The sequence below is a fragment of the Diplodia corticola genome, assembly GCF_001883845.1.
Source record: "Diplodia corticola strain CBS 112549 chromosome Unknown scaffold13, whole genome shotgun sequence".
Lineage (NCBI taxonomy): Eukaryota > Fungi > Ascomycota > Dothideomycetes > Botryosphaeriales > Botryosphaeriaceae > Diplodia > Diplodia corticola.
The window spans coordinates 154895-172657 of record NW_017971492.1 but is presented as its reverse complement, the minus strand read 5'-3'; the positions used below and the strand labels follow the sequence as shown (position 1 = coordinate 172657).

Genomic DNA, 17763 nt, shown 5'->3' with positions numbered 1-17763 from the left:
GAATGCGGCGGAGGTGGATGAAGACGTTTGACGGGGCTAGGCCGGTCTAGGCAGCGATGTGCGGCGTGTCAGCCAAGACCGGCTCCAGCACTGCAGCACTGCGACCCTCCGCACCTCCATCCCGCCCTCCGCACCCGCGCCCGCCCCAATCTCCAGCCGGCACCATGGACTACTCGGTCGCCGAGTCAGACTCGTCGCCCTGGGCCTCGTCGCCCCAGGCCCACCGCGCCACCTTCGGCGAGAATGTCGACGTGCCCTCAGAGCCCCTCCCGCCGCAGTCGCCCTACCACGACACCCATGCCGCCGCCGCCGACCATCCCTTCGCCGACGAGCCCAGCCAGGGCTTCCAGCCCCCCGAGGGCCACGAATACCCCCCGTCCCCCCAGCGCCACCAACACCAGCAACCCGACCACCACCCGCAGCAATATGCCCAACCGCCCGACCAAGCCCAGCCTCAGCAGCAGCAGCACCGGTCCGAGCCCCAGCGCTACCACGGCAGCCAGCGCCAGCGCCAGAACGTCCCCCACTACAAGCTGCACGCAAAGGTCACGGGCCTGGAGCGGACCGGCCGGAAGGACCCCATTCTGCGATTCGACGTCTACGTAAGGCTCAACATCCGACTGCCGCCGGGACGAGACTAGTGACCTGATGCTGTACAGACAAACCTGCCCAAGTTCCGCACCACTCAATTCCGCGATGTCAGGCGCCTCCACTCCGAGTTCGTCAAGCTCCAGGAGCACTTGATCTCGGCGAACCCGGAGACTTTCGTGCCCGCGGTTCCCGTGGCCATTACTTCTGCTGGTGTTGGTACCGAGGAGGACGAGGCACGCGTCAAGGCCTCGATACAAAGATGGCTCAATGTCGTGTGCGCCAACGAGGTCCTCATCCGCGATGAAGAGATGGTCTTCTTTGTCGAGAGTGATTTTGGCTACAGCCCCGTCGTCAGGCGCAAGCAGCCCGCTACCGGCGTGCGCCGCAAGTACATCAAGCAATTCGCGCCGCCGCCCGACGACACGCCAGAATTGGCCGAGGCCAGACCCATCGTCAAGTTGTTCTACCTGAACACCATGGAGTCTGGCCAGAAGGTCGACAAAGTGGTCAAGCATCGGAGAGGCACGTTCCAACCAGAATCCATCAAGTGGACAATGCTAACTTCTAGAAGCTCTTGGCCTGGCTGAAGGAGAGCTGGGAGTCAGACTCACGCAGATGCATGTTCAAGAAAACCACCCCGGTCTCGCCAACGCATATCGCCGGATGGGAAAGGTAATCCAAGCCGTCGGAGACTACCATGCCGCTCAGGGTACCGCCGAAGCTACCACGATCGGGGACCCGCTCAAGTACCACTCGGACGACGCCTTCATCGTGAAGGAGACCCTCACGAACAGGCACATCCTCCTGCGCGAGCTCCTGCAAGCCCAACAAGCCACGCGCTCCAAGCTCTCCGCCGCCGACCGCCTGAAGGCCAGCTCGTCTGTGCGCCGCGACAAGGTCGACGAGGCCATCTCGGCGCTCGACGAGGCGCGCAGCCACGAGCAGTACCTGGGCACCAAGTGCGCGCGGGTGACTGCCAACCTGGTGCAAGAACGGCGCAAGTGGTTCACGCGCACGTCGGTCGACATGCGCACCGCGATCCGCGACTACGTGCTGCGCCAGATCGAGGCGGAGCGGCGCACCCTCGCCACGCTCGAGCAAGTCCGCCCGGACATCCGCGCCATCGACGCGTCGGGCGGCCTCTCCCGCCTCGGCCGCGAGGCCCACTCCCCGCACATCCGCCGCTCCAGCCTCGCCTCCTCGCAGGGCCCCAAGGGCGACGCCTGGAGCGGCGTGCCCCGCCGCCCGGACGGCCTCAACCGCAGCATCAGCGGCGCCGGCTCCTTCAACGCCCCGCCCTTGCCCGAGGAAGACGACGACGACGACGACGACGGCGAGGTTTTGCACCGCAAGCGCGCGACCAGCGCCGCCAAGCCTGGCCTGAAGGGAGTGCTGGCAGGTGACGAGGACGACGATAGGGTGGACGCGAGGAATGCTGCGAGCAGGCTGGCGACGACCACTTTTTAATTTGAGGGAAGAGACGATGGTCTGGCAGAGGACTGAGCCAGGAGGGGTGAGGGGCCAGAGGGTCGTGATGCGTCGTCTCTTTGCCCACGGGTAAGGGGACAAGGGGTGTCGGAATGTATGGTGGGGGGTGTCACTGTGTATATGCTATGGGTTGCGACGGATGAATGGACGACGGATGGATGGACGGATGGACGGACGGGATGATGAGACGGGGAGTGATGGGACGGGACGGGACGGGACGGGACGGAGCTTTTTACTATTCTCCCTTCTAACATGCTTTAAACACCCCCGGTTATTAGTTTTGAAATGGGTTTTCTTTTGCGTTTTCTGCTGCTCTGTTTGTTCACTCTCTCCTCGAGTGAGAGGACATGGCATGTTTCTGCGTTAACAAATAAAAGATGATTCGGTATAGTAAAACTGGCTCCTCCTTTTCCTAATCGCACAGCGCCGGGGCATCATTATTCCAGCGAGGACACACGGGAGAAGGATTGCTCTTCGGACAGCTAGAATGAGACATCCGTTACATGTTCAAATAGTTGAATATCTCTTATTACTACTACTACTACTTGAATTCCTCTCCTCTTCTTTTTTCCCTGTTCGGTACGTGTTACAACAATTATCGAGCTCTTCTCATCTCCTAACATAGAGAAATAAACACGGAAGGAAAACTTCATCTTGTTTAGACGAACGGCCACCCGTCCCAAGCTTGCCAAACCACCTACCTACCTACCCATCTATTTCGAACCCCCCTTCCCTCCCTAACCGGCTAGATGCCGACGCTCCCCACTGTTGGCGGTCTGCCTATAAAAGGTGCTGCTTAATAGTAAAACTAGCAAGACTTGAACTGGAAGAAATATAAGAGTCAGGTTTCGATACTAAAACTAATCTTGATTTTTCGTGACGCTCGTTTTGTGACTTGTAAGCGTTGTGCAATAGTTCATACTGCTAGAGTGAAACGAGGTAGTTCATAAAGGTTGGTTTTGGCCCGTAATTGTCTGTCTGGGAACGAAACACGAGATGGCAACCTCACCTTCGAGAAGGTCCGGGAAATATTTCTGTAGATTCCACTGTGATAAAATAGTATATACAGCCATCACAAAAGCTGGAAAGTTCCTTAAAAGCTTTTACACAAAATCTAGTAAACCTCAAGTCTACATTACATACACAGCCAGATTCCCATGCACCGCAAACACCACGACCGACAACCCCCCCACCCACCCACCCTACCTCACGCACGCCTCCTTCTCCTCCTCCTCCTCCTCCTCCTCCTCCTCTCTGCCATTTTCTCCAACAAACCCCTCTTCCTCCGTCCTGACCAACACCCTCACCCCCTTACTCCCCGCCCTCGGCGCCGGATTGAACCAATCGTGCGCGACCCTCACGTCCTCGACGCCCGTCTCCCACAGCTCCAGCCGCAACCCGGGCCGCGCCAGCGCCGCCAGCGCCAGCACCATCTCCGCGTACGCCAGGTTCATCCCGACGCACTGCCGCGTCCCCCTGCTGAACGGCACCAAGAACCTCCGCATGCGCGCCAACTCTCTTTCCCTCTCCGTCGCCTCTCCTCCCTCCGTCGCCTCTTTCCGATCCCCCTCCCCCTCCCCCTCCCCCTCCCCCTCCTCCTCCTGCCCCTCCGAGAGGAGGAGCCACCGCTCCGGCCAAAAAGCCGCCGGCTCCGGGAAAATGCTCGCGTCGTCGTGCAGGAACATCTGCGTCATGCTGACAGGCGTGCCGGGCGGGATGGTGGCGACGGCTTCGGGGGCGCCGCCGGGGACGACGCGCAGCGGGGCGTCGGGCGAGAGGCGCGGCAGGCGATGGGAGACGCCGTAGCTGAGGCGGAGACCCTCGGCGAGGACGGCGGAGAGGTAGGGGAGGCGCTCGAGGCGGGTCCATGTTGGCGGTGGTGGCGGTTCGGAAGGCGAGGGGGAGGAGGAGTTGGGGGAAGAGGGGTTGGGGTTGGGGTTGGGGAGGTAGAGGGGGGCGAGCTCGGAGCGGAGGCGGGAGAGTTTGGAGGGGTTGGCGAGGAGGTGGTAGAGGGTTGTGGAGAGGGTGTGGGCGGTGGTGACGGTGCCGGCGCCGAGGAGGGTGAAGGCTTCTTCGGTGAGGCGCGGGGTGGCGAGTTCGGGTGGGGGGAGGCGGCTGTTTGGGTTGGCGAGGAGGTCGTGGAGGATGGTGGGGGGTGCGTCCGACGGGGAGGGGTTCTTGGTTTTGCTGGCTTTGATCTCTTCGATCTGGGCGGTGATGCCGTTTTGGACGTCGAAGAGCTCCTTGGTGAGGGGGTGGATGATGGACACGAGCCTTTGCGGGATGCAGGTCAGGATGGTGTACAGCCAGCCGAATTGCTTCATCAGATGTGTTCCTCTGCTGAGATCCTGGAGTGACAGAGAAGTAAGTATACGGGTGGGTCTTTTCCCAATTGGCTTGTTGTACTCACGAGCATCAGCTTGTGCCAGCCAGGATTGAAGTCGTCCGCATCCAAAAATCCGTAGGGCTTGCCAAAGGCGAAGGCGCCAATGACATCGGCGCTCAATGCCGTGAAGGCATCGGTCAAGTTCACGTGCTGGCCGGTGGCAGCGAAGCCATGAAGCCTGGCTCTCAGCTTGTCGACATTGGCTTGGATCACAGGCTCCAGGCGGACGACACTTCGGCGGGAGAAGAAAGGGTTCAAGGCGGCTCGGCGCAGGCGGTGGAGTTCGTGCGAGGCCGTTCCCACGGCCGCTTGCGTCGTGCCAAACATCTTGGCCGACCACCTCCACTTCTCGGTGCGCCGGCCGCTTGCTGCCGAGGCGTACAGCGTGTCGTAGAAGTCCGGTACGTTGACGTGGAGCTCGTACGGGTTGATGCGCACCACGGGACCTGACGCAGCGGGTTCAGCCAGCGGAATGTGCAAAGGGCGGGTGGTCGGCTTACCGTATGTCTTATGCATTTCCGCAATGCGCCATGTGTAGCGGCCAGAGCATAGCACATCGTAGTAGAATTCATACCAGAAGGTCAAGGCGGCAAGGCGCGGGCCGGGGAAGTGAGCAACTGGGCTCAGGCAGAGACGGTAGACGGCGCCGTAAGCCAGGTATGCCAGCAGTAGGCCCGCGGCAAGGATGAGGGAAGGATGGGCGGAACAATCAAGCGAATCCATCGTTCTCTCGCCATCGCTCGTGAATTATTACTGCCAGATCAAATAAGCCACTTCGGCGGGCCCAATGCCCGGACAAGCAGGGAGACTGGCGGGCACGGAAGGGAGAGAGGCGAGGGAGGAGGGAGGAGATGTTGAGGAATCGGCACGTGAAAGTCGCTGGTATCATGAGGTGAGCACGACGCGATGATACGAGCGCCGCACTTGCCGCAAAGCTGCGCACACTCGCCTAGTCGGTCCCAACAGATCGCGCAGTCGCGTCCAGGGCCCTGTCATCATGTAGTCAGATAACAATAAGCCTCCTGACAGTGCCTCGTCGCCCCGCGGTGGAGCCTTCGCGCACATTGAGTTTCGGACCAGATGCGCGGGGAGAATAGTGACGTCTTGCGTTGCACTGCTGTCCCAAGCACGCGTTGAGGCGAGCCACGTGACTGCTGAGAGGCTCGTGGCGCTTGGCTCCGCAGCCCCGCAGACCCTGCATGCGACAAGGGCGACGCTTAAGTGTCGAGCAAGAATGGAATTCAGAGTACATACTCTTTGGCTTATTATTACATCATCTTAATCCAACAATCCGCCTTGGTTGTGGGCCGCCTCCTCAGCCAGGCAAGCCCTGGTATCTCTTCTAATTCCCCAATGGTCTAGAGTAGCCCACTTTGTGCCGACTTCGTTGCTGTTCCAAATTTTCCCGTAAAGAAACGCCTCCGCTATGCAACCGAGGCTCTACACCCCGGGCCATCCCATTCGGCCGCTAAACGCCAAGCGAGACTGAAAAGTGTCGACTGAAGTAATTAAAGTGTATAATGCCGCGCATCAAACAATAGTGTCCAAGGGCGCCGGAAGGTTCATCCACTTCGGCTCATCCTCCTTCTCCCCCAGCACGAGCAGCTTCCTGCTTCCGCAGAAAAATCCGGGCGGAGCTATCGTTTGGACCTCTTTCCACTGGCCCGTCATGTCCTTGCCCTCCTCGTACGGCGAGTTGTACTCCCACACCTTCTCCGTGATTTCTTGCCCGGGCTCCAGCAGCCGGCGCGGGTTGAACCCGGGGAACCCCACGAACCAGTTCAGGATGTTGTGGATCGGAGAATAGAGCCGCTCGGGCCGCCGAGTCAGCCACAGCCACGAAAGAGTGCGCTCGTCGTAAGCTGTGCGGATGTAGGGGTTCAGGTAGATTCCGCTGGCCGAGTACGGGTCTCCAGGTTCCCGCGGCTTCTGGATGTCCGCATTGACGAGGCAGCATTCGGAAGCGTCCCAGTATGTACGGTCCTCAAAACGGAAGCGGATGGCCGAGCTGTTTGCCGGAACCTGTGGGTCGTTGTGTCCGGCGGCTGTGGCTACACCCCAGGCAGTGCCCTCGGAAGGATCCGTCGAAGCGAGCGCCTCGGTGGATTGGAACCACTTGGCTTCGTAGCTTATCATACCGCCCCAGCAGCTGCGAACACGCACCGCATCCTTCTGGCCAATGACGTCGTTCCTGGTTGCGTCGTATCCGGCGCTGGCAAACCAGGGGAAGAACGGAATCCCCATGCTGTGGCCTTCCAAATCCCGAGACGCGAACGTGTCGTAGAATTTGAAAGGGTTAATGAAATCCACAGCGCAGGCAGCGCGGTAGTCGGTACGGCCGTTCTCGTCCACATTGGTGGAGAAGAGAAGCTGGGCGGCGTCCACAGGGTCGAAATACACGTCGTTGAGGAAGAGCACCTTGTCGAAGGTGACCTCGGCGCTCTGCAGCGGCCGCAAGGCCCGGTTCCGAACCTCGGCGAGGTATGCAATCCGCTTGATACGCCTCTCGCCGTTCGGCACAGTCACTCGACGCACGTCGTCAAGGGGGAGATGCTCTGAAACAATCGAGGAGTTGCCTGGACGGATTAGCTTCGATTCCGCGTCTCTTCGCAATTGACGCCCGTTACTCACAGGTGACCCTCTCCTTGAACTGCTCGAGGGCATGCTTCGCGGCCGGCTCGGGGTCGTTTTCGTAAATGCTTAGATAGACGTTTTCCGGGCCGAGCAGATCCACCAAATCCAACACAGCCTTGCCCCACGCCCCACCAGCCAACATGCCCTCGTCGTCATAGATGCTTGACGCAATGAAGACCTTCTCGTTGTTCACGTTTCCGCGGCCTGGTGCCAACGACTGCGTGGCTCGCTCCCGCAGCTGGTCGTAGTGCGCCGGCGCATGCGTGTACGAGGGCCTCAAGACCATGGTGGTGACGACCAGGACACACACAAGGTACGGAAGGAGAACAAGAGACCAGAGAACGCATCGCAGGATTGTCCTTCGAGGTCTGCGTAGCCTAGCCATGCTTCGGTAGTGGTAGGCCTCGTGGACGGCGCCGCCTCTGATGGCGGGCATATAACGGAGAGGCACCCATCGCGACGTCCTTTCGGCGATGTCGTCGAGGTCCTCCGATTTGGGCGTGTCGCAGTAGTTCTCGGGGAAGGAGCGCTCCGAGTCTTCAGAGGACGACGACGACGGGCGAAGGGGCTCGTAGCGCGGGGCGCGCGCACGAGGCCGGGACATGTTGAACGGCATTTTATGCTTGACGCTGAAGCATCCGCGTTTGGTGGGAGGGGATGGGTCAGGCGCGAACCGCGGCAATTGGGGCAAGAAAGAGGGCAAGGAAAAGATGACGGAGCACGACAGCAATAAGAAGGAGAGGAAAGGCCGACTGGACGCCTTGGTAACCTGGCTGGGCGAAAGAGCGACAAGGCGGAGGGCGGAGGGCGGAGGGCGATGCGCAGATGACGGTGGCAGTGCGCAGCGTTGCGCGTCTGGCAAGCGTCCAACCAAGCGTGCGGAGATTGGCGCAGCCCCCAGCGAGCACCCCCCCTGTCCGCGCCGCCCTGCGCCGTATTGGCTGACTTGGCTGACTGGTTGAGCGGTGCGCGAAATTGTGCGGCCCGCGAGTCACAGACTCACAGCGACGGGCGGCGGTCGCAGGGGCCGGTCTCAGGCGGATCTAGGCTTTAAGATTGCGACGGCCGCCAGCCGCGACCGATCGAGCCTTGGGACGGGTTTCAAGGGCCGCAGCTGCGCCCGGCTGGCCCAGCCGAGGACCGAGCGCTGCAGCTTATTACTCGATAGGGGACCGCAGCGCAACGTCGTCGACCGGGAGGCTGCACCCCCGCGGGCGGGCGTCTGCATTCAAAACCGCCCCCGCAGCCAGACGCTCCAACGCCGTGTCACCGCCTCCGCCCTTGTCCGTCCGCGTCCACCCCGTCAACTGTCAACTTGGAACCACCCGCCCGCGCGCACCGAACCCCGTCGCCCATGACCCGTGGCGCGCGGGAGCTGCGCGGTGGTCATCTGCAACTTAGCGCCGCTGCTGCGTGGCCGTTTCGGGGCGGAGCCTAGAATGCGTCGCGCCACCTCCGCCCATCACACGGTGCTTGGACGCAGCGTGGGCAGGCCCGCTCACCGCAAGCTTCAGCGCAGAGGAAAAGTCCGTCCTAGTGCGTGGGTCGGTCGGCTGCGCGAAAGGAGGACCAGCGTGATCCCCCACCTGCCTCTGAGTCGTGCTCGTTTTTCCAGAAGGCCGCTCGCCATCTTCGCTCACGTCCATGGCTGCAGCAACCGCGGACCCTGCCGAGGGTGGCGTGCGGGCGGCTCATTCTGACTGCAACTAGCGCGTACGAATGGGTCTGCAGGCTTCCACCATGGAGCTGCCGCTATCGATAAGGCGAGAAGCCGGCCAGGAGAGTGCTCATCAATGCCCCTGGGGCCACTCGAGACCCTTTGCGGTGCGGATCTTGCTGATGCGCCCTGGCAGGGGCCTTTCGGCGTCCTCGTCTGGCACAAGCGATGGAGCGAGAAACCCTGCACACGGCCCCCAGAGGGAACCCAGCATCGTGCTTCTCTCCGGCCGGTCGTCGAACTGGTATTCACATGCACCAGTGGTCGACGCCACGGATGCTGCAGCCCCTTGCACAGCGGGTTACGAATTCATTTATTTCGTTCTTCTTCCGCACTCGATTTGACTTAATTCACACCCAGGTTGGTGCAGGTTTCATAAAACGATATCAACACATTCGAACGTGTAGGTACCCCGACCACCCACATAAGCAGGCTCGAGGAACGACTGCGAACAGAGTTAGGAAAGTGAATGTTTCTGTAACTCATGTTTACTATCGTACGATATGCCGCAGAACTTTATGTTAGTATTGATGAATGGGCCGAAAGACTCTACTAAAGTCCTAAAGGACATGAAGGTAATGTCGCCTTCTTGATCAAGAGGTCAAATACGGTGCAGAACAGGGAGGATATCACAGCAGCGTAGCGGCCAATATCAGCGAGCAGTAGACGCCAGCCACTAATGCCTGCTTCAAACTCATCCCACTATATGCTCAGATGACTCTGGGGGCTCGTCAAGAACAATTCGTGCATGGACTCACTCTAAACAGCCGGTAGAGTTTTTCAAAGGGTCGGAGCTCTGATTACGCAATTGGTCAACTCGCAGCACGTTTGCAGTCCGGGCCAAGAGAGGATTTAGTAAATTTTTCATGGAGTTGAACGTTCTTTTGCTCGCTTGAGAGGACCGCGCAGCCGCCAAGTGGGAACAACTGAAGATGGGCAGAGATCACATGTAGCGTACATGCGATTCTACTATGCTCTCGGGCGCAACTCATTTTGCAGTGGCTCACTTCGTTGCATTGGACCGCCATGGCCGGGAACAGCTGCCGGATGGTCACCCTGGAGCGCAGCGCACTGGTGTGGGTGACGGCATGGAATGGCGATGGCGATGGCGACGGCGAAGATGATGTATCCGCCTGCCGTTTCTGCATCGCGGCCTTCTCGTTGTCGCGTAGGTAGGCCGCCCGGGCGGAAACGCGTCTTGGTCGCGCCTGCTACTTCTGCTTCGCAGTCTATGCCTGCCCATTCCAGAAGGCACTCGACGTACAAAACCTACCCGCCCCGCTCGTCTTCGCCCTCTTCGCCCCTTCTTCCTCCACCCAAACTTTTCTTTAAGACGGCCAACACCAAACTTGTTGTAAGTTTTGTCCTATTCACCCTCCACGCTTCAAGTGTGTCGTTTAAATCCGTCCCAGCTCGCTGTCGAGGCTCTGGCATCTCACGATCCATCATGGGCGTGCCGACGCACCGAGAAACAGCTGTGGCTGACCATGAAGGTGAAAATCTCTCAGCATTCCTGCACCGCATCAACTTCAGCCTTGATTCGGCCGGGGAATCACCCCACAAGCCATCATCAGCTTCGCTGAACGGTGTTGCGTCAGCAGACCATCTCACCTCCGGGTCTTTCAAGCTTCCGCCGCTGCAGACGAAGACCAACAACTTCTCTTTGAAACCCGTCACCTCCGCTCGATCTGTGCGTTTGGCCGAGGGTACGCGCGGAAGCTTGCAGAAGGAAACTACTGCCCTCGACGACTTCCAGTGCCAGAATCCTCACCACCCGCGTTTGAGTAAGACACCACCACTTTCACAGTGCTTTCACGGTTGTTCAAAGATGTTTTCATTCTGACAGAAGCCACAGTCTCACATCTCGATTCTGAAAGGATCCCTGCCGAAAAGCTTCCTCCAGTTTCCCCTTCAGTGTCACGCAGAAGCTCCAAGACGCAAACACTCGGCAAGGAGACACCGCCATCGGAACGCTCCGACAGATCTCGCCACGAACTACCGGTATACGCTTTGGCACAAACGCTGCGAGCAAGTTCAATCGGCGCAACAATGGCACCCGGTATTCCCAATGAAGGTGGCGGTCTTGGCTGGAGCAAGTATGCGCCTAGCGCTCAGTCCGACGGATCATCTGGAAGCGATCTCAACCAGCGCACTGCTGAGACCATCGCTCGTCAGGCCGAGATCGATGCTCGTTTGTCGAAACTTCGCTCTCGTCGTGAGCCTACACCGCGCGAACTGCAAGATGAGTCTCGCCGCCTTGAACTGATCACAGCTCAAAAGGCTGCCGATGAAGAACATGCTCGAGTCAAGGCTGAGAAGAAGAAGCAAGCCGAAGTGGAGGCAGCCCGATTCGAGTCCGAGCGCCTGAGGCGCGAAAAGGATGAACAGGAACGCGCCAAGCGTGAATGGGAAGAAGCCGAGCGTCTCAAACGCGAGAAAGAAGAAGCGGCACGCCTTAAGCGTGAGAAGGAGGAAAGGGAACGTCTAGAGGCTGAGCGTGCCAAGCGTGAGAGGGAAGAAGCAGAACGTCTGGAGGCTGAGCGCGTCAAGCGTGAGAAGAAAGAGGCGGAACGTCTGGAGGCTGAGCGCATCAAGCGTGAGAAGGAAGAGGCAGAAGAGGCCGCCCTTCGCGCCGCGCTTTACGAACGCATCGATGAGATGGAGGAAGACGGCTTGAGCAAGACTCAAGCGATGCAACTGGCGCTGCAGAAGAGTATTGAACAGTCCACAGTTCGCCAAGAGCAGATTTCCAAGGACATTGTCGCCAAAAAGAGCGAGATTGCTCAGAGCCAGCAAGTATTGCAACGCCTCCAGCATGAGTTCCAGGAATTGCACGATGCGGAAATCTCCCTCGTTACGAAGCTCGAGGTGGACACCAAGGAATGCTTCGAGCTCCAAACAGTCAGTGAACGAATCATCGAGCGCGCATCCCACATGCGAAAAGAAGTCGAGGGCAAGGAACTGAGATCGCTTGATCTGATCACAGCCTTCGAAGTGCCCCAAAAGTCGCAGCAGCAGATCCTCCTTAATCTTTTGAAAACAGACTCTGCAGCCGACAGCACCAAGGCCTCTCAAGAAGCTGTCGAAACTCAGCATCCTCAGGTCAAGATCGAGGACAACGATACCAGTCGCGATGGCGAGTCTCAGAGTGAGGTGGTGTACTCGATGGCAGGTCCTGCTGAGGACGGCAAGGCCGAGAACCCTGGGTCCATTGAACCGAAATCGCTTCAACAGAAGACGAAAGGCGACAAGAGTCTGGAGCACAAGCTACAGTTTGACGAGTGGCCTACCCAAGAAGTGAGGCCTTTTGGTGGTAAGCGATACTAGTTGCAGTTGTCCTTGACTATTATTGACCCCGTCACAGGAGCTCAGAAGCGCCTAGTAAAGCTAACCAACCTTCCGCTCACATCCTCCATCGGCAGCATCCAGGCTCTTGTTTGGGGTGGCCGCATTGAAAAGTTCGAATACACGCCGGGCAGTAACCATGCGTGGGTCCTCTTTATGCGCGGCCAAGACTGTGAGAAGTACTTGACCGACACCGCCAATGGCATCGAGCACCCGGATGGCAACCGCACGGTATGGGTCGAGATGGGAGAGCCTGTCACGGTTAATGAGTCTCTCCGCGGTTTCTTCGACGCTGGTCACACCCGTTGTGTTCGCGCCGTCGGCGCTGACGAGGACTGGGGCGAGGCTGCTCTGGTGAAGCTCGCTTCGGCCAAGAACCGGAAGCTGGAGCGTATTGTCAACGGAGCCAATCCCAAAGGTGTAAGTTTCTCGTATCCAAACTATCTCTCAATGTACTTACCAAGTGACCAGCTCCGCGTCATCGAGTTCCGCTTCACTAACATCGTCGACGCTGGCCGGTTCAAGGTTGAACTCCAGAACGACATCGACTGGGAGCACTGCAATGTCTACTTTGGCAATGACCCGTGCGAGGACAACACGGGTATCCACCAGGGCGTTCAGTAGACTGGATTCTGAAGCGCCGATGGTGGGCAAGTCGTTCCCGTACCGTTGGTTTCCTGGATGCAAGACTTGAACGAGCGTGGGTTTGCGTGAAAAGGGGCATTGCTACAGGCTTCCCTGATTGTAGTTTCAATGGGCGGTATGGTTTTCACGATTACGAGATGCGGCCAGAGATGATGAGAAGGTTTCTTGATTTTCTGCTGGTGTTTTCTCGATATCACTTTCTTGATTCAGATAGGAGACTAGCTTAGCATCTCAAATGCCAGCAAAGGTAGAAGACCTTAAGAAGAGAATGTTTCAGCGTGATGCGTGTGGAAACGAAAGGACACTACGATTACTATTTGACGGGGGTCGTATCACGTAATTAGACAAGGGCGTCGGGATTCTCCTGCATCCTCTTGGCGGTACCCAGGCCAGAAACACCGGCGTCCTGGTCGTCGCCCAGCCACGGCTTCTTGGCTTCTCCCAGAACACTCTCGGACAGGAAGTAGACGAACAGGCCGAGGATGATGAGCACAAAGGCGATGGGGTACATCCAGTGGACGGAGTAGTGGAAGACGCGGATGCCGATGATGACGCCCCAGAAGTTGCCGGTGAGCAGGGAGATGTTGAAGAAGGCGGCGCTGGCGAGGCGGAAGAGCAGCGGGGCGAGGCTGTAGAAGAGGAAGAGGACGAGGGTGTAGCCGGTCATGTAGCCGCCGACGGCGGCGTCCCAAGTCGCGGAGCGGAAGCTCGGGCGGTCGAAGATGGCGGCCTGGACGCCGTTGATGAACATGGCCCAGAAGCCGAGCTGGCCGAGGACCTCGTAGACGGGCCGCTTGGAGACGAGGAACTCCTCGAACGTGTTGGTCAGGCCGTACAGGGCGGCGCCGAGCAGGGCGAAGAGGTCGCCCTTGAGCTGGTCCGCGGCGGCGCCCGTGTCGGCGGCGCCGGTGATGGAGTCGGACGCGAGCAGGATGCCCATGCCGCCGATGCAGATGAGGATGCCGGCGTACTGCGTGGCGTGGTAGCGCACGCGCAGGACGACGAGCGAGACGGCGACGACGACGACGATGGCGAAGAAGTTGATGAGCTGCAGCGAGAGGATGGTCGCGTAGCGGTAGCCCAGCACGACGAAGTAGTTGCCCTCGACGTCGAGGAAGGCGAGGACGAAGTAGCGCCAGCCGTCCTTGCGCAGCATGGCGCCGAAGCCGCCCCAGCCGTACTTGTAGACGGTGTAGGGCGTGTAGACGAGGTTGAGCAGCACGTAGTTGAAGAAGGTCTGGAAGGCCGGGATCGACGTGCCCTTGAGCGAGAGCAGCGTCGAGAAGGTGTTGGTCGACGTGATGCACAGCGCGAGCACCTGGCCCAGCACCAGCGCGTACCAGAAGTACCGCGTCTTGAGGTACGTCGTTTGGATGTTCAGCCAGCGCCGCCGCGCCGGCTTCTCTTCCTCATGCTGCCCTCCTCCCTCGGCCGCGGTGGTGGTGGTGGTCTCGATCAGAGCCGGCTGCTTGACATCGTGCTCGCCATTAACGTGCTGATCGTTGCTCGAGGCGGGGCGGGCGGCGGCGGCGTCGGTGCTGGCGATCTCGGCGGACGTTGACATGACGACTGCTGCAGGAACAGGATCTCGAGAGACGGGGACCGGAGCTTTGGAACGGGCAGCGAGCGCAAAACTCCAGAAGTCGCTCGCTCGTTGTTTGGCAGGGCTCTCCGCAAGGGAAAACGGTGGGTTGCAGAGGAGAGAGGGGAGCGGGTGCAGCGCGACACGGCGTCAGTTAACTTTTTCACCTCATGCTCGCCTCTTGGGCCCCGCTTCGGCTCGTTCTAGCTCGCTCTCGGAGCAGGCGACGAAACCATGGCGGCTTTTCCGCCCGCCAAGAGCGCGGGCGGGCTGCAACTGGCGGATCGGTGCGACGCCGCCCTCGGCTTGTTGCCCTTCTCGGCCTGGCGTGTCGGCGCTGCCCGTTGAGCACCCGATGGCTTCTAGAAGGACATCGTCATCCAACGTGACTATGCCGAGAGCGCGGCAAAAGAGCTATGATGAAGCTTTGCGGTCAATCTTTGCCATCTTCCATGTTCTTGAGATCCGGCGCCCCGCGGGTGTGAGCTATATATACATGAGGCCCTGACGATCCCACCGCGATACTTTCCTAAGGCTGACGATACTGCAACAGCGAGCCCCTCCCTTGGCTTTCCCCCGGGAACCATCAGATTTGCCGGGAAGCACTGCCGGGCGATCAACCGGGCTGGATTTCGCCCGTTTAGCACGTGGGAGCGGCCGGCGACACGACCAAGGGATAAAAGACGCGCCTACTTCCTCTTCCAGGCATTCTGCGCCGACTCTTCCCGTCAGATTTTGCGACAAAACAAGAGAGCAGTAGTCTCCCAACAATATTATCTGCTGACACGGGAGCAACGAATCCGAAATGAGGGAACCATCTCAGCTGCTGCAGCGGCATCACGGGTGCAAGTGCTTCCGGAACAAGCCACCGCGGCTCGAAACTGGAACCCTAGCCCCTCGCTTAAGTCCCTTGTTTTCTGCTTCCGTTTCGCCAGCCAGGTCCAGCCTCTCGCGTACATGTCCGATAGCTAAAGACACCCCACAGCTGCATATCTGCGCTGCGGCCCTCTGATCTGTCCGCGCACTCCGCATCGCCGCACGCGAGAAGAGAGCTGAAAGACACGCCATGTGGTCCGGGCGTAATCGTGCCAAATAGGTCCGGACTTGGAGAAAAGGTCCATTCGATCGCCCAGAATGGCCTCATGCACAGCGCCTTCGTTTCCCGAAGGGGAAGCGTTCGCCTCAGTCGTACTGGACCCGACATGGGTCGAAAAGTGTAGTTGGAGCTATTTACCGTGCATTGAAGCCCAAAACTGACGCCGTGTGCCCGCAAACGGTTGGTATGTTGCTTGGGAGATGGTCGAAAGGAAAGGAGCGAAAGCCACCCGCGGCCAGACCCGCCCATGGAAAAGTACCTACAAGCATAGCTCAGACGGCGGCGCCAAGGAAAATCGATATAGATCACGCACCAAGTTTAGAACCGTTATCGCGTATCTTGTAGGTGTACAGAAAATGCTCGTCGGAAGAATATGTTGTTGACTGTTTTGGCAGTGGCCTCTGCTCCACTCTTGCATCCATCTTTCTCCACCTTGTGCGGCGGATAGCATTACTAGAACTGGTACATCGGGGAGAGTCTGGAAGCAGTTCAATGCGCCTCGATAGAGACAGACTGTCGTTTCTTGCTGTTGAACCAGTTTCGCTTCTTGGACTTGGGACCTGGCGACTCGGTCCTATCCTTTGTGACGAGCGTCGCCGACGTCTTCGGCTCGCTGAGAGCATCGGAGCACGTAGGGGCGGCCAACCCGATCGTGGGCTCGGTGTTGCTCGCCACCGACGTTCGTCGAGAGCAGATGCTGTTCCTGGCGGGATTGCGGGCCGGGATCTCCGGTGCGGGGGATGTACCCACATCAGCCTGCACTTCATCCTGTTCCTGCTGCTTGCGGGTGCTCGTCGTTCTTGCTGTTTCAAGGTACTCTGGTCGGGATAGTTAGCCGACCTGTTTACGCATGCACGGCATCCATGAGGGCTTACGAGACTGTGTGGAAGACTCGCTTTCGTGCGACTTGGTAGAGGACGAGGAGCTGTCCGTTTCTTCTTTCTCTTCCACCATGGTGACAATGTGGGGGCTCATGACGAACGACGATGCTCTTGTGGGCGGTTTAGACGAATTCGAGCGGTACTGTCTCTTGCGCCCGGACAAGCTCGGGGCTTTGCTGGGATCATAGGTGTACATGGAGGGCTTGAAGTCTGCTTGTCTCGTGTGCAGCATCATATGGCCATTGGGGCTTGGGTCCTGGCTACGGGACAGCATGATGGAATCGATGGAGAGGTCCTTGCGGTCGCCACGACCACGTGAAGGATGACTGGGCTCGCTAGTTGCGCTCCTGCCCATAACAGGCGTGACCGGCAGTGACCTTACCGAACAGCTGCTTGATGTCCTGAGGTTACTGGGCCGCTGTGGAGTGTATGTGTGCTTGGGATACGCCGCACGTTCATTAAGGCAAGCAGAGTGTGCGCGAGGTAGATTGGGCCGAACCGGAGCTGATGCTGTCGTGGTCGGCGTAGTCCTTGCCTTTGGCTCCTTTGGTTGCTCATCGGAAGTCTTCTTGGACTTCTTGACCTTTGCGAAGAGGGCCATCTTGGCCAAGGCTTTGGATTACCGCAAATGGCCAGACTGTGGGATCCAAATCGAGAGAGTAAGACAGTAGACCAACCAAAACGGCACACTCGAGGTGGTGATGCTTAGGGATTTGACCGGGATGTGTGAGCGAGAAACAAATCAAACAATGGCCGTGAGGTGGGGGCACGAGATGGCTTTGTACTCGAGGCGCGGCGAGGATGAGAGGGGCACAGCAGGTTTCTCTTACGAGGGAACTGGGAGCAGCCGCGTCGTTTACATACGTGGGATTCACCCAGGATTACTGAAGCGGGTCACTGACAGCTTACCGTCGCATTGGCATTGGCGCCACGCAGGTGCAGGGGCCGTATCTTTAGCGGCCTGTGGTTCCTAAGCTTTTCTTAGTCGCTTTGACGAGCTCGTACTCCATCCATCCAAGCCCACGGCTCGGCCGGCTAAGCTGATCGGACGTAGCCTCCAACGGCGAATTGTTTGGGCTTGCTCGACAATGATTCGAGCCATGCTCCGCTGTACTGCATTTGGGCATTTGCGCCCTCGTCGCAGATTGAGAGACGTCTGGGGCGGTGGTAGTGTCGGGTCTAGATGTGGCTTGAGCGGCCTCGCGGTGACTGACTCCAGAGACATTGCCTCCCATCCACGCCATGGCGGTGCGAGTGTCCCAGCAGTTGCCGCTGCCTCGCCCAGCTCTGCGCCCAATATTGCCTACCACGTGTCAAGCGGGTGCGCCGTTGCTCGTCAGACTCGAGATGCGGTGTCTGACTGAGCAAACCGATAGATACTGCAGGCCGTCGGGAGAT

General features: G+C 59.0%; 6 protein-coding genes across 6 annotated transcripts; 2 read left to right on the top strand and 4 right to left on the bottom strand.

The window, feature by feature from the left end:
- Nucleotides 1–164: 164 nt before the first annotated feature.
- On the top strand, nt 165–2058 carry BKCO1_1300063 (px domain-containing protein; the record flags this gene model as incomplete). The annotated part of the gene is made up of 3 exons (XM_020270947.1): nt 165–602; nt 660–1138; nt 1197–2058. The coding sequence occupies 3 exons, from the start codon at nt 165–167 to the stop codon at nt 2056–2058; spliced, it is 1779 nt and encodes a 592-aa protein (XP_020132329.1).
- A 1223-nt stretch (nt 2059–3281) lies between these two features.
- Nucleotides 3282–5188, bottom strand: BKCO1_1300062 (cytochrome p450; the record flags this gene model as incomplete). Its single annotated transcript, XM_020270946.1, has 3 exons — nt 3282–4427; nt 4490–4911; nt 4966–5188. 3 exons carry the CDS (start codon nt 5186–5188, stop codon nt 3282–3284), a joined length of 1791 nt encoding a protein of 596 aa, XP_020132330.1.
- Nucleotides 5189–5995: 807 nt separating this feature from the next.
- Nucleotides 5996–7715, bottom strand: BKCO1_1300061 (glycosyltransferase family 69 protein; the record flags this gene model as incomplete). The annotated part of the gene is made up of 2 exons (XM_020270945.1): nt 5996–7041; nt 7097–7715. 2 exons carry the CDS (start codon nt 7713–7715, stop codon nt 5996–5998), a joined length of 1665 nt encoding a protein of 554 aa, XP_020132327.1.
- A 2548-nt stretch (nt 7716–10263) lies between these two features.
- BKCO1_1300060 (uncharacterized protein) lies at nt 10264–12785 on the top strand (the record flags this gene model as incomplete). Its single annotated transcript, XM_020270944.1, has 4 exons — nt 10264–10600; nt 10672–12129; nt 12181–12581; nt 12633–12785. 4 exons carry the CDS (start codon nt 10264–10266, stop codon nt 12783–12785), a joined length of 2349 nt encoding a protein of 782 aa, XP_020132328.1.
- A 361-nt stretch (nt 12786–13146) lies between these two features.
- BKCO1_1300059 (uncharacterized protein) lies at nt 13147–14370 on the bottom strand (the record flags this gene model as incomplete). The annotated part of the gene is made up of 1 exon (XM_020270942.1): nt 13147–14370. The coding sequence occupies one exon, from the start codon at nt 14368–14370 to the stop codon at nt 13147–13149; it is 1224 nt and encodes a 407-aa protein (XP_020132378.1).
- Nucleotides 14371–15973: 1603 nt separating this feature from the next.
- BKCO1_1300058 (aggrecan core protein) lies at nt 15974–16966 on the bottom strand (the record flags this gene model as incomplete). The annotated part of the gene is made up of 2 exons (XM_020270941.1): nt 15974–16302; nt 16360–16966. 2 exons carry the CDS (start codon nt 16964–16966, stop codon nt 15974–15976), a joined length of 936 nt encoding a protein of 311 aa, XP_020132377.1.
- Between the last annotated feature and the right edge of the window lie 797 nt (nt 16967–17763).